The following is a 23989-nucleotide window of genomic DNA, read 5'->3' as shown; positions in this document are numbered from 1 at the left end:
CAAAACAGAGACCCTGAGAACACTCATGTATCTGAAAAGCAAATTTTCTTCAGAGTAGAAATGTATCACTTGTCCATACCACGAGTGGGAAACACTACACTTCTGGGAGCAATGCCTTCTCCATCAGGCGCAGAGCAAAGAGCTGCCTGGTGGCAACTCTCTCAGTGGCACAGGTGTTAATCCCACAGATTCCCAAGGTGGGTATCACATTTTGCCTTCTTTAGGTTTCCTCCATAAATTACCTCAAGTACAGCATTCACTTCCCTTTCTAACATGTTGCATAGTGTTTTGGTGCACTGCAAACAGCACACTGAGGCAACAAAAAGCACCCTGCAGGCTGGGGACACGCTCATGGAAGTCCTTTCCAAAGCAAAACTCCAATCTTCTTCCCAACGACATTTGCGATGGTTCTCCTTGGACCTCTCCAAAATAGTTGCTCATTCCTCAACCTTTATTAAGACAGGAAAGCCACTTCCATCAGTAGCACTTGCTATTTTCATGCCAATTTGACACTTGCTCAGGAATCCCCAGACTAATAAGCTGCTGGACGAGGTGCTCCGTTACCAAACGTGGAGCTGTGCCAGCAGCTGCGCTCAAAGCACGAGCAGAAGACATGAGGTACCTGCAGTGACCGCAGAGTGAGCCCTATGGGTTGCAGCTCAAAATTCATGCTAAGTAGGTACCTAACAAATGTTGAATAAAAGTACTTTGGGAGCAAACTGATAGAAGAAAAGGTACGCCCTTGGCAATGAACCATTCATACTGTTCCTACAGCAGGTCCTGGCTTTTGGATGAACTCTTGCATGAAAAGCAGGCTCTTGTTTCATTTCATTGATTTTTCTCATTTGTGCATTTTCTTCAAAACTTCCAACCTATCTCTCTTGAGAGCAGAAGAGTTGACAAGAGTTGACAAGAGGAGCTGGCTCCTGTGTCACCATTTGACACAAAGCTGGCCATCAAACCCTGCTTAAAGTGCCTAAAACGTGTTCTATTTTTAAGATCATTGATGGGACACATGCTGACGGTGCCAAATGCTTGAGAGCAATTTCTGTAACATTTGCTTTCATCTTTTTGCTTATAAAACTCCTGCTTTTACTTCCCTGTACTACCCATCCATGGCATTTCCATGGTATGAACTGGAACGAGTCTGAGTGTAACATAACCTTGCATCATTTTTGAGAAGCTCGTTGACTTGATGGGACAGTCTAAAATTGACAAGCAGTGGCATACACCAAGTATGCCCAGCAGTGCAGGGTAATGCAATATGGGGATTATCAAAGGGTCAGATGATGGGATCTCAACAATAACAACCATTAAGTAACGAGAGCAATCATAGAGAGACACCCTGTGGGAAAAACACCAGGGATCATCTCAGGAGAAAACCCAACCCACCACACCTCCAACCTGATCCAGATATAAATATATCGGATTAAATTTGTTGCTTAAATAGATTAAGGACATCTGACTTTTGAGGTATTTGCCCAGGTTGATTGACAGGGAGCTGCAAAGCCAAGTCCCCGTGTCACCAAGTGGGCATGGTGGTTGCTGGTGTGGGGACAGGGGCACGAGCATGTCCAATGTAGCAACTGTTTACTAGTAACTCTACCTTTATTCTTACAATTTATGTCTCTGGGTTTTGTGAGGAGCCTCAGGAGCAACAAAATCCTCACACTAAAACCAATAGCTGGCATAAACTTCAAAATGTCCTTTCCCTTTGGCAACCAAATGTATAATTGTCAAATCTGAACTGTCTTAACACAACGTTAAGGACTCTTGGAGGAGCGACAGCCATCACCACCACCTTTTGAACAAGTGATTGCCCCCACGTTGACATGAAATGCTGAATTCAGCACAAGCCAGACTAGATATGATAAGAAATGGAGTCATTTCAAGAAACAATGTCACTCTTCACATTAAACATAGGGTGTATCTTTCTTCCACAGCATTCAAACCTCTCACAGCCCCATACCTCGTATCATCCTGCCACTAGAACATGTCCATGGGCAATGGTGTTGGCAAGACCACGTGCAGATTTCATTATGTATGTGCAGGGCACGTCCTTCCCTAACCTCAGCCTGGGAACAGGTGGAAGGGTTTCTTCTAGAGTTACTCCAGCTGAGCCCTGGCTGGCTGCAAACTCTTCTCCATCTGCAGCTCTTCGATGGCACTCTAACAGTAAAATACAACTTGAGACAGGCAGGAGATACTCTGGGAGACACAGTACATCCCTCTGCAGCCAAGGACTTGCTGAAGGATTTATGGTGATTCCCTTCATGAGGGACAGACATGGATAATGAAGTTGGATGGTTGGGAAGGAGCTGTTTCTTGGTTAAAGGTCATGCTGCTTTTCCATGAAGGCCCTGATGTGTGTCCTGTGTCCTCCTGAGCCACCAGCACCAATCACGATTCACACCATCCCATTTTCCAAGGACGAAATGTTACATCAGGTCTGACTTGCTGCATCAGGGTGTGGGGCAATTGTGTTCCACGATACATTCTGTCCTGGGAGATGATCCCTGTGGTCCTGAACCCGTGTCTAACAGCTGTGATGGGAAGGGGAAAGTCTGGTCAGATAAGGCAGGGGTTGTGCACCTGAAAGGTGTCACCACCTTTACCAGCTGGTAGAGCAGGCACCACAGTGATGCTGGGAATGGGTGAAAAAGAGTCATCTTTGGAAAGCTCAGCCAGACACTATGGACAACACAAGGTCACTTGGCCAGTTTGTAACAGGAGAGACAGCAAGTGGAGTAGAGAGTTAAACAGGAGGGAAAGGGGTGGATGACAATACAACTAATGTACAACTGCGTTTTCTTCCTCTGTCCAGGCCCATGGAGGAATCAACCCTGAGGTCCCACCCTGTAGGTCTCAATGCTGAGGTCAGGCTTGGTGAATGACCAGAGCCTCCAACGTCTCAACCTCCTGTTGGTTCAGGAGAGCACCAATTCTGGAATTACCAGCCACAGTAAAATCCATCATACAAAGTTTGTACCTGAAAACAAACAGATACCACACACAGCCTCATCCCTTCCCCTGGGAACACCATCCCTCCTGGGACAAAGTTCCATTTCCTCAGCACTTGTGAAACAGCAAACATCTGCCTATGCTGAAGCTCCCAGCTTTCTACCTTAGAAGTGTAATAACTATGATAGAAGGGCTCAAGGGAGATGGAAGCACAGTGTGAAAAGCAGAGATCTTCCTAGGAGAGTATTAACTTACCCAGAAAGTGCCAGGCAAGCTCAGGGACCCGGAGCTTCTCAGGCTCAGAAGCTACCTGCAGAAGCAGCTCTCCTGCATTAATCCCCAAGACCAGGAGATGGAGCAAACCTTCAGCCTTCATAGGATTTCCTACAAACATTTCGGGACTGGCTGGGCCACCGTGAAGCTTTGCTGAGAACAAACCATTGGTGCAGCGTCCCTTAAGCTGAACAAGTCCAAGATTATGAATGAAAACTCAGCAGACACTCACAAGGGCCACATCAGATATCAAGTCACCTTGGCCAGCAAGTTTCACTGTGAGTGAACTCAGGTGAATTTTTAAGGGTTGTGAGCTTTAAAGGTTTGCCTGTGCACAGGGAGGGCGCTCCAGGTCAGAGCCTCCTCCTTCCCCAGACCCTGTGCCAGAGGAATGTCAGACACCAGCCTCTCCAGGGCTCCTGGCAGCTCCCACGGGAGTTTGTCCTCCCACATCTGTTCCAAACCACAGGGAAAAAGCAGGCAGCAATTATAAACATCAGGCATGGCTGAATTTAGCACAGTGCCCTCATGCATTTTTAAGGATTCCTGGCAAGGACCAATTTTAATTCTCCATCCATCAACTCAAAAGCACTCAGAAAGGCTCCATTACCTACGGTTTTTATGTGGGTTTTTATTTCCCCTCCAAATGCTCATCAGCAGCATCTTCTGCCTTCTAAAGAAAGAGGCATTTGTGACACTAAAATTGAACCCTGTGGCTGTGTTGCACTGGTGTTCCATGTTGTTCACCTCTTGGCTTCGTGCAAATATTTCTAAATATTTCTTCAAACTGGAAGGGGCAGGAAGGATTTCAGAGGAGGAGGAAGGGCCAGCAGGCTCTTGCCTGCAGTGATGCCACCAGACACTAGATGCCCTCACACTCCTGGCGAGGAAAGGCTGTGGTTAAGCAGCAGAACGCAGAGATGAGGCAGCAATTCAAAGCACAGGAAATTCGTCTTTCAGCTGGAAACAAATATGGTAATAATGACAAGTACGTATTTCTTACCTCTTGCCTCTACAGCTGCTTTATACGAAGCTGGTCTCTGTGAAAAGTCGTGCACGTGCATCACAGCATCGCTCCAGAAATGCAGTGCAACAAAGTAAGCTGGTCTGCAAAAGGCAAAGTCAAGGGTCCTGAGGAACAACTGACAAAAATCAGGTGTTGCACAACCTGTGCAGCATCGCTAGCACCCTTGCTGGACATGGGCAAGAGGTCCCACGGGGACTTTGTGCCCTCCCTCTCCTCCCCTGTGCCACTCAAGGCCAACCCCAACCCCAGCCTTTGCTACCAAAATCAGGTGTTGCACAACCTGTGCAGCATCGCTAGCACCCTTGCTGGACATGGGCAAGAGGTCCCACGGGGACTTTGTGCCCTCCCTCTCCTCCCCTGTGCCACTCAAGGCCAACCCCAACCCCAGCCCTTTGCTACCTGCCCCAGGCAACACCTGAGAAAGAGGAGTTGGATGTTCTTATTCTCTCCTCTTCTGGGCCTCCTTCTTCACTGTGTACTTCCACCCTTCATAAACAGTTCTAGGAGCACAACTCCTGCAGAGCCAGGCATGCAGAGAATGACAAGAGGGGTCACAAGTGCTGCACCTGCCACGCTGCTGCTCTTCAACTTCTAGCTCCTCCATAGCTTTGCTCCTGTTTACTGGAAGTTGCTGTCAGGCTCTGAACTCTGGCCCTAGAGGTTTTATGCCCCAAATCCCTAAATACCATAGAATCATAGAATGGTTTGGATTGGAAGGGACCTTAAAGATCATCTAGTTCCAACCCCCCTGCATGGGCAGGGACACCTCCCACTGATCAGGTTGCTCCAAGATCCATCCAACCTGTCTGTGAACACTTCCAGGGATGGGGCAGCTTCCCTGAGCAACCTGTTCCAGTGCCTCATCACTCTTATGGTGAAGAATTTCTTCCTAATATCTACGGGCAAGTAAGACTGTCCTGGTCCTGCCCAAGCAGGCTGGGAGGCCAGGCTGAGTGCCAGCACTGTGCCAACACGGGTGTGTTAAACTGAGCTAAATCCTGAACAGCAATGGAAAAGCCAACACAAACCTCAGTGGCTACAGCATTAAAATAAAGGAGTGCAAACAGCACTTCAACTAGGCCACAGACCTGGTTCAACACTTCATTTCCTTTTTGAAATGAAAAGCTTTGAGAGCTGATAAACATGAGCCAGCCTGCAACAATGCCATTAGTTCTGGGTGAGGTATTGGACTTGGTACCACTTGGCTTCCTGCTCAACACCAATGGTTTGTAACAGCAGCAAGATTCAACAAATGAAGAACTTGTGAAGAGACAAACCTCAAAAACTACATGGATAAATGGAGAAAACATGGGGGTATTTTTAGTGGGCAAATCTGCAAGTTCTTGTTAATACCTGTTTTCACCAGCAACATGGAAACAAGCATAAAATTCAGTGGTGAAGCTTAGGGATGCCACAAAAAGTACAAAATTAACAATAAGTGTGAAGAGAGAAAAGTGAGACTGAATAACCTCAACTGCTTGGTGACCAGGGTGCAAAAGCAATTGCACATCTAGAAGCCAAGTTGCTCTTCCATAAAGGTGGGTGTCTGAGAAGGCAAGAAGCACTTCCAGAAACACAAGGCCACCAGTCTGTGCATCACTGCTGAGCTGAGGCTGGGCAGCAGCTCCAGGGAGAGCAATCCTCCCCCAGGGATGCTGCATCAGCCCAGCTCAGCTCCTGTGGGACAGCTCTGCCAGAAAGGCCCCTGCAAAGGCACCCAACTGGTGCCTCCTCCCTCCCTCCCCTTGAATCACAAGAAATTCAGACTTACAGACATGTTTTGGGAGGGTCTGAACTGCCCTGGGCCAAGCTGAGGCCACTGACCCTCTGCACCCAACCTAACACAGCAGGCCAGAAGAAACCAAACCATGGTGATTTACTCTCTCATACTTTATCTGAACCAAACACAGGCTGTGCCCTTCCAAGCGCTCGAGTAGAAACAGGAGGAATGCTGAAGTAGTTTTGGTAAGCACACTTTTTAGTTTATTGACCTATACAAAATAATAGGTCTAAAAAATTCAGAAGTAGTAGTAAAAGAATAAGCAAAAAAGAGCTTTCGCATCTCTAGAAGGCTATACAAATATGCAAAACCAAGGAAATAAGTTATTTTTTATTTTTTTGTTTGTTTAGTTCCAAATCGCGACTCTAATAATACAAATGACTAAGTACCAGCTTAACAAGTGTGTCCTTCTGTATATATTACATGCTCTGGATATTGGTAAAAAACGTCAAAAAAGTTTGTCAGAAACTCTTCTATTCACAATATGAACAAGAAGTAACTAATCCTTTGTATAAAAGAAAACAAGAGCACCATTTATGGGATCCTGAAGCACAGTACAGCTGAGAACCCAGAGAATTTTACCATCTGCAAAGGAGTCACTGGGAAACAGGCAGGATAACCCACGCCAATTTGTTCCTACGGGTGGATGACATGAGGTAGGTTTGTCCCTCTCAGACCAAGTCTGCAGTCACACTTGTTTCCTACACCAATGGTTTCGTTCTGTCCCCTGGTGACTCTGCAACACACCTGGCAGGTGAGATGACGTGCGGTACAATCCTAGTGCCCCTCATTTTAGGGCATCCACTTGGCTGTTTGTGTTTGCAGCCACCTTAAAATACTGGCCCTTGCACTGGAATGTTCACCGTGGGATCACTGGAGCTCCCCACTGCGGATCCTCGACTCACTGTGGCAGAGCCAACCCTCATTGTCACCCCATGAGCAGGGGACACTGTGCAGCCACTGTGAAAATTTGTCTACTCCTCCTCACAGTGAAGTTGTACCATGGAAAGGTCATTCAATGGGAGGTTATTAGTTACACTTTAAGCATGGAAAAAAGAGTTCAACTTTTACTGCTTCTGTTTCCAAAATCCACAACTGCCTATAGTTTTACATGACATATTGTGTCAGTAAATTATTTTCTTTCCAGAACTTGCTTCTGGTGCTAACAAACACTCTTAACAACACCCCAAAAAAAGGATAAGCTCATTCAAACCTCCATATTTCCAAAATCCACAACTGCCTATAGTTTTACATGACATATTGTGTCAGTAAATTATTTTCTTTCCAGAACTTGCTTCTGGTGCTAACAAACACTCTTAACAACACCCCAAAAAAAGGATAAGCTCATTCAAACCTCCATAATATAAAAAAAAAAAAAAAAAAAAAAAAAAAAGATCCAGCCTTCCTTCAAGTAATGTTCCAATACTGATTAAGTCACCCTTTGCCTCACTCACACACACAGTCTCCATCCTTCATAAGCTTATGAAAGTCCTTCCAGGTCATCATAAGCCATGGCAGAATAAATTTTCATTTCTTCTTCTTTCAGACATCAGAATTGTGCTCCTAGAATTCCCGGTTTTTCCATAACAGTCTCCTTTTCACATTTTTTTAATTTTTTTTCTCCTCTGAGGTTTGCCTTCACAACCTTCCAATCTTCCAAAAAAAGTGCTTGTTAAATATAAATACTTCAACCAAGTGCTGCATCTCATCATGGACTAAACTGTGGCTTGCCCTTGCTCATGTAGGCTACCTGGATTTGGAAAGGAACCCCATTCATGGTAAGACTTTGTCATTCTGCTGCAGTCCTTCTTGATGCTGAATTCAACTTTTCCCAGCAAAACAGCCTGCTTCCTCTTCTTGTTGGCTTTGGAAGTCCAACCCCAAGTTTTGCCTTGGGGTCACAGCCTCCTGTGCAAGGCACACCAGGGTGCAGAGGTGGGGCTGCAGGTGGTCTACACCAGTGTCCCAGGCTTTGAATCCTCGTGCCAGAACAACCTCTGCTCGTTGCTGTGCAAGTCCTCTTCCAAGTGGCTCTCCTCATCACCACCCAGCTGGCTCATCTCTGCGTACGTTCTGGAAGAGAGACATGGCATAAGGGACCAGCCAGAGCTGAGGGTTTTCCCCAGACCCCCAAGTACTGCACAAATTCATGCAACCCCCCCCTCCCCCGGGCTCGGAGCTTGGTTACTGTGAGTTCACACCAGAGTAATTAGGATCCAAACACAAATCCAGTTTTCATGCTGTCATTAGTCAAATTGTGTGCAATGGGATCTCAGCTGCTCAAAATTGTCAAGACTGTAGGGTGCATTGATTGCTCATTTGCTAAAATCACATTAAATTAGAAAATACAACAGATGAACAATCAGACAAGTGATTCACAAAATGGAAAAATAATAGCTAATAAACCTCATATAGAAAAAGCTGACACAATAAGCAGTTTCCAATGCCCAATCATAGGAAGTTAAGAATTTAGTAGAACCTGTTACTGTAGATCTTTCAAATCACTGCAGTAAAAAAATCCCACAGCATTTAGCTTAAAAACATGGATCTAGCAGAAGCTTTTATATCTTTTCTTACACTTCCATTTAGTTACAAAAAAAAAATAAAATTAAAAAAACAACAATTAAAATTTCAGTAATTTCAAACAAGTCAGCCTAGCAGCAAGAGCAAGCTGCAACCCATGAAGCAGGAGGCACAAACGTGAGGTACTTACTACACACTTAGTGCAAGTGTACTTAAACACGGTGGTGTTTGTGGGGGCAGAGCCACTTCCCTGGACAGGTCGTCTCTGCTCTCCCTGGTAACAGCTGGAGTTAAATAGTGGGGAAAAGAGACTGAAACACTCAGCAGAAGCAGTGAGAACACTGCAGGAATTGCTGCAAGGACAGAGCAGCCACTGGGCTCCCTACAGTGCTCAGGAGAACCCCCGTGAGCAGGGCAGCTCTGGAAGCAGCAGCACATCCTGCCTGGTTCCTGGGATAAGCCAGGTGCCAGGTAGCAGATGTGGTGTCACCTTCGAACATCAGAACTCAAGACATGAGGTTAGAGAGGGGTTCCTTTCCTTGTTTTTCTACAAGTTTAGCAGCACAAGCACAACAGCTTCATAAACACAACAGGACTGTGTCCTGCCAGACTGCTGCTGGGGAGAGAGGGAGCAGGGTCAGTGGGGCCTCTGCCTGCAACTCTGCTGTGAGCATCCCAGCTGCCAGGGAGTGCAAGATCTTCCATGGCCCAGCATCAGCCAGAGGAAAACACTGTACAACACATGAGTTCACCCTCCACTATGTCTGCTTCCCCCGTCCTGGAATATCCCTGGCACAGTTAGTGCTGGGGCAGCTGATCTGCCCTGCACAGAGAAGACTTGCTCTGGCAAAGACAAAGTAATAATTAATCCTCATCCTGGACCTTTGAAATCAAGCTGATGTTCCAAAAAGTTTTAACACAGCCTGTGAAACGCAGGAGGAAGAGTAGAAAATCTTGATACACTGTACTCACCTGCTCTGCAAAGGAAGGTTTCCATAAACGTTCCCATAACAGCTGGCGTAAGAGGAATGAGACAACGTATCGTAGTCTGAAAGTCCCAGTGTAAGTGGGTTTCGCCAGTTCCCAGCAGCGTTTGCAGAAGAGGCTGGAATTAAAACATGTAAGAGTGAATTAGACATTTATCCAGCTAAATCTGAGATAAAGCTGAGACAAGCAAGACAATTCTCATTAGCCACCTCTATGGGTTTCTGCAGGGCACACAGGCAGACAGTGCAAACACAAAATATGATTGACAAGCCCTGCAGGGAGGAAAGCACTCTGTGGGCAGTGGTTTGGAGCTGGGGAGCCTCTTTAAAGAGACTTTCTGACCCGGTCAGTGATGCACTCTGTACCCTGTTTTGGAAGGCAAATACCTGTTTGAAACGCACACATGTTTTTGTATTCTTGGGACTACCGCACGTACAGAGGCAGTTTTACCCACAGGAGAAGGCAACAGGCAAGTCTGTCTTCCCAAGCATGGAACAGTAAGATCCTATTCAGTTCCTCCTCTACCCCTCTGGACAGAGCTGCAGCCTCAACTTCTACACTCCTGACTTCACTGAGGAAGCTGGAAAGCAGAATTTGATGCACAGCAGGGACTTAGAAAACGCTTGGCATAGAAGAAGATATTACCTGAGGAGAAAGATGACACCCGACTGGTAGGAGAGCATGGCACCTGCAGACCAGCAAAGCCCAAACTCCTTTGAGACCCTCTGTCAGACTCAAAGCCTGCCTGCAGGCTGTGACCCTGTTCCTTTTGACTGGAGGCACGCTGGTACCAACCACGGAGATGCTCTGCAACTAAGGCCTTGTGAATGTTTTTGGTTATATGCTCCGTTTTAGCAACTTGCTTCCTTGGAAGCCTCAGGGTTGCGTATGGGTTGTGTGGTACTCTGTCCACTTCATCCTCATGGTAAGACCTGAATTCCCTGTAACGGTCGTATCCGTAATGTGCCGAGGAGCGGTAGGAAGGGTTGACACTGTACTGTCCCTCCGTGTCACTCTCATAAACGTATCCTCCATTGTAACAAACGTCAGACTCCGTGTACGGGGAATACCCAGAAATATAGTAACCAGAGGAAGGCTGCTCCTGACTTTTGTGGTAGACACCATTGCGGCCATCCTTCTGGGCCAGGTTGGGCATGCTTCCTGAGCTTGCAGCAGAGATGTTCTGTTTCTTCGACCGCCTTCGACCCCTGGTCCTGTTGTCGAGTGTCTGAGTCGTATAATATGGATTGGGAGTGGGTGTCACACAGTAATACTCTGCACTTGACTGGCTAGTGTAGGATGATCCATCATCGAGGATCTCGGTGCTGCTGCTCCGCTGGGTCTTGGAGAGGGTGAAGGCTGCCTTGTCAGCAGGGGGCTGGGCCAGCAGGTGGGTTTGGGATTCCAGGCTCCCGCTGCGCTGCCGGCAATGGTGCGGGGAGACATCCGGCCTGAAACATGATGGTGATCAGTTAAAAGCAGTCACATGAAACACACAGAGCTGGAGAGAGCTTGGATGGGCAGGTCAGGCATCCTGCCTCCCCAGCCAAAGCACAAGACAAACTCAGGTCTTTTCTTTCCACACAGGGGATCTGCAGCACAAGAAATGCAGCTTGGCTGAAATCTGGGTTCGCTGCAACAGTAAAACATCTCTCGTATGAAAATCTATCATGGTGAGCAAGGTTAATCTGGGACAGGGATACATGCACCAAAGCTCACAAACTCACACTCTGTAATGATTTGCAGGAGGGCTCTCTCAGTTTTAAAGTAGGTAAAATCAACACAAGTCACTGAGCAAGGGGCAGAACACAAGATGGGTTTCCTGTGGCTCTGTCTCTCAAGGCTGCATTACCCCAGCCAAATAAACCATGACCTTTGACAGCTTTTAAAGACTGATAGCATCTCTGCTTCCCCAGCATGGATTCTCAGTTGTCTAATAACACAGGTGAGCTCATATTGTAGTTCTTTTCCCATTGAACAGGCACTAATTGGGAACTCTCTCCTACTTTTTCAGGAGGCTTCTAAGAATGTAACCCACAGTAGACACCTGTCAGCTCATGAACAAGTTTTTCTGGGGACACCACCAGCTGATGGACAGTACAGTTTCATAAAGTCACTTTGTTAGAAGATGAGGCTACAAAGGAAATGCAAAATAAATTCTGACTATCTTACAAGTATTTTACAGATTATTTTTTTTTTGAACAAGCATTACTTACATTACTTATTCAAGCTTCTATAGGCACCTAACTTGGAAATGACCTCTCCTACAGTGCTTCGTGATCAGATAGGCAATAGTTGTGTGCCAGCTTCCATCTCACTCCTGATTTTACAGACACCCATTTGTGTGTGCTGCTATTTGCCCAGACAGGGCTGGTGCTCACATGAACCCTCGTGTCACAAAGCTGGTGCAGGACCGTGCCAGAAGATCACAGCTGATATTAACCTTGTGCCTCCAATATCCAGACAAGACATTTTGAAAGCCTGACCCTGCTGTAGGGGAATCTGCTAGGCAATGGGCCCTCTGCCTTCTTTACACCATTCGCTTTTATTCTGCTGCTGCCTGAGATGGACGTGGCACTTAAAACAAAGCCCTCTTACTGTAGGTGGCTGCTGCTGTAGGCGTTGCGTGTGAGCACTGGGGTGGTGGGCATGCTCCTTCCTCCAGGGGGCTGGGGGGGCCGCTCCAGTGTCCGGTAGGGACTGCTGTGAGTCGAGAGTGGGTCCCTGTAACAGAGGAGACAACACCAGTTAAGAGTGGACGCCATGGAAGTTGCAGTACACAGAACACGGGCACCCCCTAAGCCTTGAAGAAACAACCCAAAGGGCAGAAAAAACACAGGTAAGGGCATAACTGGATGTGCTTCCCCATATAAAGAACAGGGCTGTTAAGCAGGAAGAACAGTTCAAGCCTTTCTCTTGTGGTGCAAGGGAGGTCCTCACAGGATGGCCAGTAGGAAAAGCTGATTCCAAAGGACAGAAGTATGAAGCAGAAGAGACAGAGCAGGCAACAAAGAAGCAAAGGAATCAGTTTTTTAAATTAAGCACATGACAGCAAATCAATCCAACTAGCACCAGATCAGACCCATATAACAGTCACACAACCATCAGCAGAGCTGTTGCTATTGATGCACTCCATGGAACTGTTCATCTAACTCAGAAACTGCCCAAATCCCCTGGATACATTTGAGAACCTCAGGCAGTCTCTGCAGATGACACTAACGATGGTAGCTGTGTTTTGGTGATATCTGAAGCCAACAGAAAAAACCCAAGATGTTTAAATAACACTGAAAAATACCCACAGAAAGGGAACAAAGGGTGACAGTATTGGTGGGCACAACTGATTCCTTGAATGCAGCCCTTCTGATCAAATTTCTCACCCACTTAGAACCTCTTCACAAAGACTACACTACCCTGTGATTTCAGAGAGCATGACAAGTACTTATACACACTTGCACACTTGTTACTTCACAGGGAATTTAGCTCCCATCACCAAATCCTGTAATTGCAGAGGAGTGTGGAGGCAGCAGGCTCTGCTGGAGTGCCTGCAGCAAGAGGGGCCTTGGCAGGAGCAAGATGCAGCTCATGCCAGCAAGGCAGAGAGCATGGCAGCAGCAAGACAGTCCCTACCTGGAGTGTCTGGTTTCCAAAAGCTGCTCATTCATGGATGACTTTCTGAGATGAATTCTCTCCACTCCGAGGGACTTGGGTGGAGGAAGCCTTGGAGAAAGCTGCGCAGAGCTGGGTCTCTGTGCTGGCACTGGAAGTGATTCACTGACTGCTGGAAAAGAACATTTAATTTGTTAGCAAAATCCTTGAGAGTTCTGCCTTGTATTTAAATCTGTGGCCCATAAGCAGAAACATTTGGCTCTACAGAGACACGCATGGAAGCTGTGAATCTAGAAATGCTCTCCTGCCTGCACTGAGCTCTCCTCCACACAGACAGGACATTGGGGAGGCTTGTACAGATCTCAGCAGCACCAGCTCCTACGGAGATTACAGACAGTTTGGAGCTGTGCCAGATCTCAAAGTGGAACTTCCTTGGGAAAACACCTGCTTGCAGCACGATCCCTCCCAGAGCCAAGCAGACAAGCTCAGCAAAAGCCACTTCCTCTCCCTCACCTTCCAGCTCCTTACTTGAAAATGACATTTTAAGAATTAGTTATGAAATACAAGCTGAAAGGGAGTGACTTCAAAAGCAACTGAATGAGCAAAGACAACTGACAGCCAAATTTGGCTGAAGGCAAATGGGAAGACGCTGGTTTGATCCCTGTTCTCACTTTGCTTAGGGCACAACCCAGGTCCCATCAGAGCCAAGAGGAAACTCCAACTAATACATATAAATGCAGGACGAGCATCACAGAACACTTCCAGAAGCCAAAGCCCTGGCTCTAATTCTGGGTGTACAAGCAGGAATCGGGTGTAACTCCATTTTAAAGCACCAGAGGGATTATACTACTCTATAAACTGGGACAGAGTGAGATCAGAATCAGGCCCTAACTGAAAAGTGAGTAATAATTTAGATAATGTTTGTCCCCAAATGATGATTATCCAGTTTAAGGGAGAGGCAAGCCAGGTCCTTTCCACCTTGTGGAACAGGGTGTGAATGGGTGTGTCTGTGGGTGTGTGTGTGAAATGAGTAAGCTGAGCAAACACCATACCCAGGCAAGATGCAAGCTCACTAGGTAACAGATACACATAAACAGATCATTAATATCTGTGTCTATTCTACTTTTTTTTTTTTTTTTTTTTTTTTAAAGGTTTTATAGTAGCTGTGAGGACAGAGGGGCTGGGCAAATCCTCCTAGCTCATAACTCCTCCAGCCTCTCATCTACCTCTGTCTAGATCCTAGGATGAAGACTTGTTTGAAATTCAAAGCTTTCTGCTCACAGGTTGGTCATATTAAAACCACCCACCTTCTCTAACGACAACTCAGACCAGCTCACAGAGCAGAAACTTTCCATAACTAACCTATTAGGAGCAAAGATGTTTCTGATTAAGCTCTTTTTTCCTTTGCTATGAAATTAATTGTCATCAAAAGCCACCAAAATAGCAGCTAAAGGACATTCAGTCACAGGAACGTCTCTGAGTGGGCAACACTTCACAGGAGGAAAAGGATAAGCAACATACCATCATCATACGTGGTTGTATCAGACAGGGAGCTGCTCTCAGATGGAATTATATCATCTAGGAATGAAAACAAGCACTTTAAGCACAGAAGACCCAACATTCATTCCCAAATATCACATACTGTTTATTTTTTACCACTTCAGAGCCAGCTGCTACTTCCTACACAGCTGCACTCTGTGCACTTCAGCCCTCAACAGCCTGAAGACAGTCCTGCTTTGGAGTATTTCATTACCTAGTCATGCTCACTGCAGTTCAGCAAGCTACCTACAGAATTATCAAAGGAGATTATTTTTTAACTGCAGCAGGAATTGGGCCAGCATTTACAAAGGTGTTTTCCACTCAACTCCCAACAGATCTCCCAGGGTGTTTTGGTGCTTCAATGGGAGCCTACACAGACATGTAGATCTTGGCTGCCAGCATTTAATCTCCTCTAGCTACACCTGAAATCCCACCAGGTAGGTAGGCATGAAATGCCTTTTGAAATTTGGCATTCACTTTTCAATATTTCATAAGCATACAATTCTGTTTCAATTAAATTAATACCAATCCAGAATAATTGTGCTCGATTTCAAACAAGTTAAAGTAAGTTCTTCCAACACACAGAACAGTAGCTGTTCTATGGACATTGCAATTTTTTTATTTAATGTTCTGTTATTTATTCAAAGTTCTTTTACTGCACCTGCCTCTCCTCTCACCTTGATATTACACAATCCTACTCATTCAGGAACAGCCCGTCCTTGCTAAGGTTTAGAACAGACCATCAGTGCCAGAGAAATCAGGCTGGTGATAAAAAGCAGCACCAGAAATAATTAACCCAGAGAAAAATCTGTTCCTAGGCCGACTCTGGCAAGACACAGCACTGTTGGGTTAAAAAGTCTGCATGAACATTCATGCACCAGGGAAAAGAAGCAACAAAAGATGGTGACAGCCACTTTCTATGTGACTTGCTTCCTCCACCACTCATGAGCCCATGCAACATACATTTCTCCCTTGCTGTTGTGCTTTGCTCCAAGGAGAGGTCTGGTTACAAAATTTCAGTAAATACTGCATGTTTTCAAGAACAGCAGAACATCAGGGCTGGCCCCTGCCCCGAGGGGACTTGTTAGACCACCGAGGATGGGCTGCAGCTCTGCTTGCAACTCACACTGGGAAAAAGCTTCAGGGGAGCCTATTCACATTAATTCGACCACCTGGAGTTGAAATATGGAACTGGGCCCAGTGCAAGGAGGAAGAAAGCCTACCCAGGATTTTAAAGAAAAAAAAAAGCCAATCTAAAGCTACACTGCTGGACTCATGTAGGGTCTGCAGTGCTGACATATGAGGGAGCTCTGAATTTAATCCTATGTCTTTGCAAGTCACTACAAATATGGAAAAAAATGGACTAGAGAGGAAGGAAAGGAAAGGGATAGTGGAACATGGAGAGCAGGAGTCAGTCCAGTACATCCCTCACCTCCCACCCCTGGGGTGCTGTGATGAAAATAGCTATGGTTTGATTCAATAAATCAATGTTACCATTTAACACGTCATTTCCAACAAGTCATTCCCCAAATTCCCAGCCACAGTGACTCATCACTGCTCAGCTTTCTGAAACCCTGAGCTTCAGAGTACAGTCAGCAGTGGTGAAATCAGAAACACTTAAAGTCAGTTCTTGAAGCAGGTATCAGTGCTGCTTCAGGTAGTGCAAACAAATAGACACTGCACTGCAGGAGCCATGGACTGGAAGGGAAAGCAGTTAACTCCTTGCTGGCTAGGTAGTTGCTGTCTTACAGCCCCTACCTGCAGGAAGGGAGACCCTCCAAGACATAGAGTCCAGTCCTTTCTGGCTGTGTCCCCCTTTTCAGACATCAAACAAGGATGTCATCTATCAAATGTTGCAAAATGATGGGCTAAATAAGACCAACTCTTAAGTCGTTTGTTTGCACAACAGGACAAAAAACCACCTGCAGCCACCAAGGCTGACTGTGCAGGGATGCTGCCCCTCAGGGCTCCTGCTGCTCACTGGCCTTCAGCAGCTTCCACCAGGTGTCCCAGGTAACACAGAACCTCCCATAATTAGCATCCAGATCAGTGAGCAAGGGACTGGTAAAACAGATGTTTTCCTCATCTTTGCCAATCAGCTGGGTCACATTAAACAGTGATCATCAACCTTTCAGAGTAAGCACTTCATGATTATGGATAGGACAGTGTTGCTGTGGTTTGTGCTGGGGAAGAATCCAAACCAAGCTCTCAGTAGGAATGAGACACAGCAAAGGTTTTCCCAGCAGGGCACAGAAGGATCTCCTCCAGGGAAAATACGTATTGGCAAGAGGTTTCTTCTCAGGGCTCAGTGAGGGGGTATCAATACAACTAGCAGAAAAATCTGGCATTTTCTTTCCCACAGTGCAATTGTGAGGGAACATAGCACTAAGCTCACATAAGAATATTTCATTTGGGACAAAGGGGCAGAAAAATCAATTAAAAATTAACAATCATCCACATATACTTTCAACAGAGAGACGTAAAGCTGAAACTGTAAACCACCTAAAACTGTTCTAAAATAGTTAACCACCTGCAATACCTATGAGCTTTTACTATTCCCAGACTCCCTCAATTGGCTTGGATACCAGAAAGTTTCCAAAACTCTCAACTTCCTTAGGAAAATCACACCTTCAGAATGGAGGGGCCAAGGGTGACTTCTTCCTCTGTGCTCATCACTGGCAAACGCATTTGGCTAACAATCTGCATGTCACTGTTTGCATTCACAAACTCTTTAACTTCACTTATGTCTTCCTGGGAATCAGTAGTTTTTAGTCCAGAAACAAAGCCTTTGATCCTTATTTCCTCTATCTTGTAGAAAAACTCACACACTCTATTTTTGCTAAAACTCCAGAGTTGTGGAAAGGCTGGGGGAGAGATTCTGCATGTAGCAGGTTAGACACACAACAGCACCCCAAACACCAACAGCTCAGCCAACACACCAGTTTTGGCTGAGATGCTCCTGCCTTTCTATGTATAACACCTTTGGTCTACCTGATGCTGGAACATGTTTCCACTTGTTCCCAAAACTGCAGCTTATTCTCCCCTCAGCCTATAAGCACTGCTCTTCTTTTATCAGATGCAGCAATTGCATCTCTTTTTTTCTTACTTAATACCTTGAGAAGATAGAAATCATGTAGAGGATATATAAACAAAACTTGTAATTGAGCCAAATCACTTTTTTTTTTTTTTCTCTTCATGTTTTCACCATAATCCAGAGAATTCTCTTGTTTACCTGGTAGGGTGATAGTTGATTTCTGGGTTGGTTTTTTGCCACACTTGATTCTATACTCATTTATGGTATTTTCTATCTCTTGCAGCTTTTTTACAGCCTCAGCATACTCTTGCTTTCTTTTCTTCTTCACATTTTTGCAGAGGTCTGGCTCACTGGCAAGTTTCTTTGCAGCTTCCACCAGCTTTTGCTGTATGATAAAATTGCTCTCCAATTCCTGCAAAGCAGGATCCTGCAAATTTGTGAGACAAGTGAGTTATTTGCTTGTACTCTGGATAGAAATAGTCACAACAAAGGCTATTAGTTAAAAGATCTATTTTTGTGGTAATTAAGTGAAATCTTGACCATAAAACATAAAAATACCAAAGTTTATACTCAAGACAATCTAAGCATATGAAATCCTTACACATCCTTTTTCTCTGACAAGTGTAACATTATGAGATCTCTTGAGAAAGGTCCAAACTTCTCAAGCCTGTGTGAAGTAAAGCAGGCACCTAAATTCACACATAGATTCTTCTGTTACACAAGCCAGGCTGTTAAACCTCCCGCTCCAAGCCCAAGCTTGAAAATGTCTGTTCAAAAAATCTCTTTCTGCTTTAGAGAAAACAAAACTAGAAATTGAAATCACCATACCAATGTAAGAGAGAGCTGGAAGCTTTAATTGTTTGTAAAGAACTTTGAGGGGCTCCAACAGAAGATGCTACAGAGTTACACATTTTTAAATCTGCTCAGTAGGATTTTATTGCAACGGCATTTAAGTAGTCTCCAAAATATCAGCTGCTGCAGACATGCTCCAGTCCTGTAAGCCCAGGCAGCTGGTTTTTGGTGAAAGACAGATGCAAAGTGCCCAACACCTACTTATTATTTGGATGATACAGCTTGTTATTGAATCTCAAGAGGCATGAGGGGGAATGGTATGCATCCAGAAACTGCATTATCTGAATTGCCACATCTCCCAAGTCAGTCTCTGCCAGTAAAGTTCATATTTTCTTCTTGAGCAATCTACAGAGCTTTTACTTAGGTGGAATTTGAATTGAACCAAAGATAAATCTCCTCCTACTGTCACCTGTCACACAGCTATGCTCACAGACAGGTGTTTTGCAAGGGGGACAGTGCACACTCCTGCCACATTCTGGCTTCAAACACAACCACCCCAACCAGACACAAATCAATGCTCAAGAAAAGCTCACAGCCATGGCTTGCCAAATGGAACTAGGCACCTGCTCTTCCCCAATTGGCAGCAAAATGTCCATTAAAATTCAAGCAGCGTGGCCAAATCAGGGGATTTTAAGGGCTTTTGAAATGCCCAACTTCCTGGTCATCTCATGGCAGCATGGGTGAAATCAGGGTGGTACCCATCCACATTTCCCAGCCTGTGCAAGTGACCGTCCTGGCTGCCTTCTTTTAATCAGGAAAGAGTTGGATTATTTACAAGTGGCTTTGGCCACCGGTCTGGCCACCCCACCTCTGCTGTGAAAACAACCTGCAGTGCTCACCTCTTCACTGGGGAGGAGGTTGTCATCCAGCTTGAAGGCTGTGCCAACACGTCTCCTAACCTGGGGAGGTTCCTCTCCAGTGCTCAGAGGATACTCCTTGGGCATCTTGCCTGTCAGCTCCTGGGAAACAGAGAAGGCTCCACATGAAGGTCCTGAAGGACAGAAGGGCTTTCACCTGCCCCAGCCCCACCAAAAGGTGCTGTTCTCACCGCCTCTCGCAGGCAGATTTTCTTCAGCTCCTCAACCTTCTGAAGCAGCTTTTCCTGAAGGAGTTTCTCTTTCTTCTTTAGTTCCATAATTTTCTCCTTCTTTTGTTCTTCACTGACCTCTGAATCCTGAGAGCCTGAAAAAGACATTCTCTATGTCAGAAGATTTGCAGGTAAAAGCCATTTTTTTCTGGTCAGGTAAGTGGAAATGTCCCCAAGGCAGTCCAGCCCAGCTAAGCAACATGTGTAACATCCAGCTCTTGTGTCATTAAGTAAGCAGCTTTTTAAGAAATCTGCTTTTTTCAGTGTATATATTTGCACAATAAGCTTCAAGTACACACCCCAAAACCCCACCACTCAGAATATAAATCAATGCAATAGAGATGTCTATGATACACTTGATATTTCAGGTTTGACTTTGCATTCCAGACAGGCTTCACCTCAAGGCACTTAAGTGTGGCAGCCAGGCTTTTACCCCACTACTCTTCCCTCTCCTCCATAGTCCAAGGAAAGATCTAAAGTCCACTCCAGAGCTGAGCTTTATTTGGAAGCATTTAACTTCTCTGTTCAGTTTTCAGGAAGCTCAAGGCAATTCAACTCCTAGTACAGGTGCTTAAAGTTACCCTGGGTCAAATTTCCCTCAGACTTTAATGAGACTGATATAAAATTATTCATAGACCAACAGTACATGGGTGCTTATCTACCTAGCCTGTTTATTTCCTTATTTTTTTATGGGGGGGAACAGCAGATTATACCTTTGATGTCACTGTTTCAGATACATATCTAAATGTGTACATTCACATGTCACAGTATTTATGGTCAGCCAGCCTCACCTTCACTTTTAACATACCCAAGCCCCACTGTACTTCACTACCAGGCATTTACACAGGGTATTACCTGATGAGATCAAACTGCCATTGCTGGCCATAATAAGTTGGTTCTTTGCCTCCATAGTCACTAGCTTTGAAATTTTCGGTGTTCCCATCTCTGTCAGATCCATGGCAATATCATCCAAACTTCTTGCTGAAGGAATTTTTGCCTGGAGGAGTTTAAAAATCAAAAATCAAGAATCCAGCCTCATTGAGTTACGTCTAATAAACTTAAGAGCACAGGGTCACAGAAGATGACATTTCACACTTCATCTCCCACAAAACTAAGGGCTAAAGCAACAGCATCATGAAGGAGCTCGTGGTGCACAGGGCTGCCCTGGCATTCCTCTACCCCCAAAGCCTAAACCACCTCCCAGCTCAAAATCTCTACTGTTGGCACAGTGTTAAACATGCACATGAGGAGACAAAAGAAAAAGCAGATTAAACTGCCAGATGTGGGAATTCCCTCTTCTGTGATTTTATGTCCATAGCCCTTAATTGCAAGCGGGCTAAAAGGGATCAAATAACAACACTGTCACTAATAGCCTGCTCAAAAAGCTGAGGAAAACAATTTGTATTTCTTCTCTGGAGACTAGTTTGTATGTGGAACAATACACTGAAGGAAAGGTGTTGAAGCTTATGCCTACAGTAAAATGTCTTACAACTTACTTTGCTCTGCTTCCTGTCCAAGTAGAACTGGTGTTGACTGATGGCCATCACCCAGATGGATTTGATCAGGGAAGTATTTGCATACCAGGTTTGCACTACCAGTCCACTCTGACCAAAGGTCCTTCTCGACACTGAAATTCTGAGGAGGTGAAAAGAAATGCAGGTCTTTGAAGTTTAAAGTCCAAAATGCCTCTCTCTCAACCAGACAAGGCTCAGCCTTTATTTGAGAGATGTGAATACTCTGATTTCCTTCTTCCCACCACCCGGTGCTGCTGCCTTTCCTCCTTCCTAACCTTCCCTTTGTTTTATAAAGTTAAAATTAAAGCCCCTCCTGGTTGAGCTTTGCAACACAGAGCAGCAGCAACTTCTGTGCCTTTAGTTCAGCAGCACAACTGTGTGGCTGAGCCACATGGTTGGGTGTGCTGTAAACCTAGAAAGGGTGAACAGACTGCCATGGGACACTGAAAGGAGCAGTCAGGCAGAATGGGGGACCTGGGGGGATCAGCAGGGCAACTTACAGCTCCTCCTGGCCCAGCTGAGAGGCACAGCAGTCCTGTGCCAGAGATAGAAAGGTTGGCAACAGGAGAACAGAAGGAAGGCAGAGTCACAGATTCACCCCAGGCAAAAGCTCTTGTTCTTGGGAGGGATCTTGAGGGGAAGGCACAGGGAGCAGCCTGGGGGTGAGCTGCCATGCTAACTGGCAGTGCTTCTTCAGACCCCTGGAGGCTCAAGCTCAGAGCAGGGAGCATTGCTGCCAAGGCAAGGGAGGGCAGAAGGTGAGCAAGAAAGTAATTTCTGAGTCCTGCAAGCTGTGCTCCCAGGTCTCCTGCTGACCTGGCACATTACAGCAGCCTCTCGGGGAAGGGTTTTGTAAAGAGCAAACATGGCCATGACAAATAGTCCTCTCTCAGTGGACATCACAGAACTTGAGAGAAGGACAGCCAGAACTGTAACACATCAGCAGCTGCTCCAGGTTGCTTCACTACAGTTGTGACCTGTCCTCCATAACACCACACCACAGGCTCACCACTGCCAAGCCCAGGGTCAATTCAGGTCTGTGTTGGACTTGGAGGCACCTCCCATTCCCATCTGTTAACACGAGATGACAAATCCCCAGTCTGGGTACAGATTCATCCCACTGCCACAGCTGCCTCTCCCAGCCTTACCTGCGGGGATCATGAACTTCCACAGCAAATTTCTTTTCACGGAAATAGAGGTTTTCCAGCTGCTTCCATTGAAATAGCTAGGAGAATTGGGAAAGAGAAGCAAAATACTGTCACTCCAGGAACGACCAGTCTTCTCCCCAAAGGTCAAATAATTCCAGCAAATTACAGTTCCTGTGTATCTTCATCTATGGCATGGACTCAGCAATAACAATATTAACATTAATTACAATAAGCACCTAAATAGAAATATACAGGATGCCCCTCAAGCAATTTCACACTCTACAGATGATGCATTTCAGATTGAGGATTTTGTCTGTGACAACATCTGTTTCCATCGATGGCACATTTCATTTCACTGCTAGAAGCTCACAAAGATCTTGGGAGGGCAGCTAAAGTTCTTTTTCCTCTGATTAAACGCAAAATTCTCTATACAAAGTAACTGCATAAACAATAGTCCCTTTGCTCAGTCAGAACATCCCTGAAGAACAGCAGCAGCCTGGGGAAAACCAAGGTCCTTCTCTTCTGAAGACACTGGGTGAGACACTCAGCATGACACTCTGGATCAGGGGTGCAATATGTACTGAGAAGGAGCAGCTACAGGAGGAAGCTCCCACAGCACACACTTCTGTGAGGAAACCACAGATTTCCTGCCAAGTGCCAGCTGGGAGAAGAGATCAAAGTCACCCAGAGCTTGGCAGCTGCACCCGTGGGATCAGAACTTCAGATTAATCTGCTCTCCCTTTGCACCAGCATTAGCTGCCCTCTGGGGGTGACCCATCAGGGGTTGCATCTTCTCAGCCCAGCTCTGGCTGAGCTGTTCCCCAGCTCCTCGGTGTGTGTTCCTGCAGAACCTCCTGCCCCCTCAGCAGCGGTGCCAGGTGTGCGGGTGCACAGAGACCCGGACGGGTGTCCCCAAGGACGTCACCTGAGGATGACGGGCTGCAGAGGTGCAGCAGCACATGCTGTACTGCACAGCCAGCTCCTTCCTGGAGCCAGAGTCCACGCGGAGGTACCTGAGGTGCTTCCACCCGGGATGGGCAGGCAGGACCAGCATGAACAGGGACAAACCCGCCTGCAACATCTCACTGAGACACCCCGGCCATTCTCGACCCTCTCCCTCCCCACGGGAGCTTTTCAGAAGCAACCAAGGCTGCAGCCACCACACCACAAGTCCCCAGCACAAGTGACTTTTTTCAGAACCCAACATGCTGTGCTCTGCCTATGGAAGAACTTCAACTTTTGTAAAAAAAGAGTCCACACGAAGGTTGCTTCATCGGAAACATTCTTAACACGGGTTGTAAACGCAACGGAACCCCGAGCATGTGCTGGTGGAGACAAATCTGGCTCTCTCAGCGACCTTTCCCTCTGTTTAGTTAAAGCTTTCCTTTCTAGTACTACAATTTATTATTAGATCCTGTGTATAAAAAAACGCAGCCAGGGGAAATGTCACTTACTTGAACTAATAAGTCATTTTCTAAAGGACTGCGGAAGTTTGACTCGGCTGCTTCGGTGAGTTTATCCTTCTCTGAAAGGCGCCCTGTCCGCTCACGCTACTTTCAGAAGTGCCCTCTTTGTAACTCGGCGGTGAACTTTTAAATATATATATTTTATAAACGTTAAACCATGGAACAGCAAGCAGCTCGGCGTGGCACGTCAGG

The 23989-nt window shown here is 45.9% G+C and overlaps 1 protein-coding gene across 1 annotated transcript in view; it reads right to left on the bottom strand.

Moving 5' to 3' along the window:
* Positions 1–7938: 7938 nt before the first annotated feature.
* The window catches only part of FRMD4B (FERM domain containing 4B), an 81556-nt gene continuing 65505 nt past the window's right edge, over positions 7939–23989 (bottom strand). Inside the window, exons 12-23 of the mRNA XM_009996897.1 lie at positions 22332–22408; positions 21166–21304; positions 20525–20666; positions 19631–19764; positions 19422–19541; positions 17929–18157; positions 14679–14735; positions 13179–13326; positions 12150–12275; positions 10197–11002; positions 9537–9669; positions 7939–8114 (exon numbers count right to left, since the gene is read on the bottom strand). Of these exons, the coding sequence (XP_009995199.1) occupies positions 7994–8114; positions 9537–9669; positions 10197–11002; positions 12150–12275; positions 13179–13326; positions 14679–14735; positions 17929–18157; positions 19422–19541; positions 19631–19764; positions 20525–20666; positions 21166–21304; positions 22332–22408 (2232 nt within the window). The 3' untranslated portion in view covers positions 7939–7993. The remainder of the gene's footprint in view (positions 8115–9536; positions 9670–10196; positions 11003–12149; positions 12276–13178; positions 13327–14678; positions 14736–17928; positions 18158–19421; positions 19542–19630; positions 19765–20524; positions 20667–21165; positions 21305–22331; positions 22409–23989) is intronic.

The sequence above is a fragment of the Chaetura pelagica genome, unplaced genomic scaffold, assembly GCF_000747805.2.
Source record: "Chaetura pelagica isolate M959 unplaced genomic scaffold, ChaPel_1.0 scaffold24, whole genome shotgun sequence".
NCBI classification, from domain to species: domain Eukaryota; kingdom Metazoa; phylum Chordata; class Aves; order Apodiformes; family Apodidae; genus Chaetura; species Chaetura pelagica.
The sequence above is the reverse complement of the archived record's forward strand: the minus strand, read 5'-3'. Positions and strand labels throughout refer to the sequence as shown.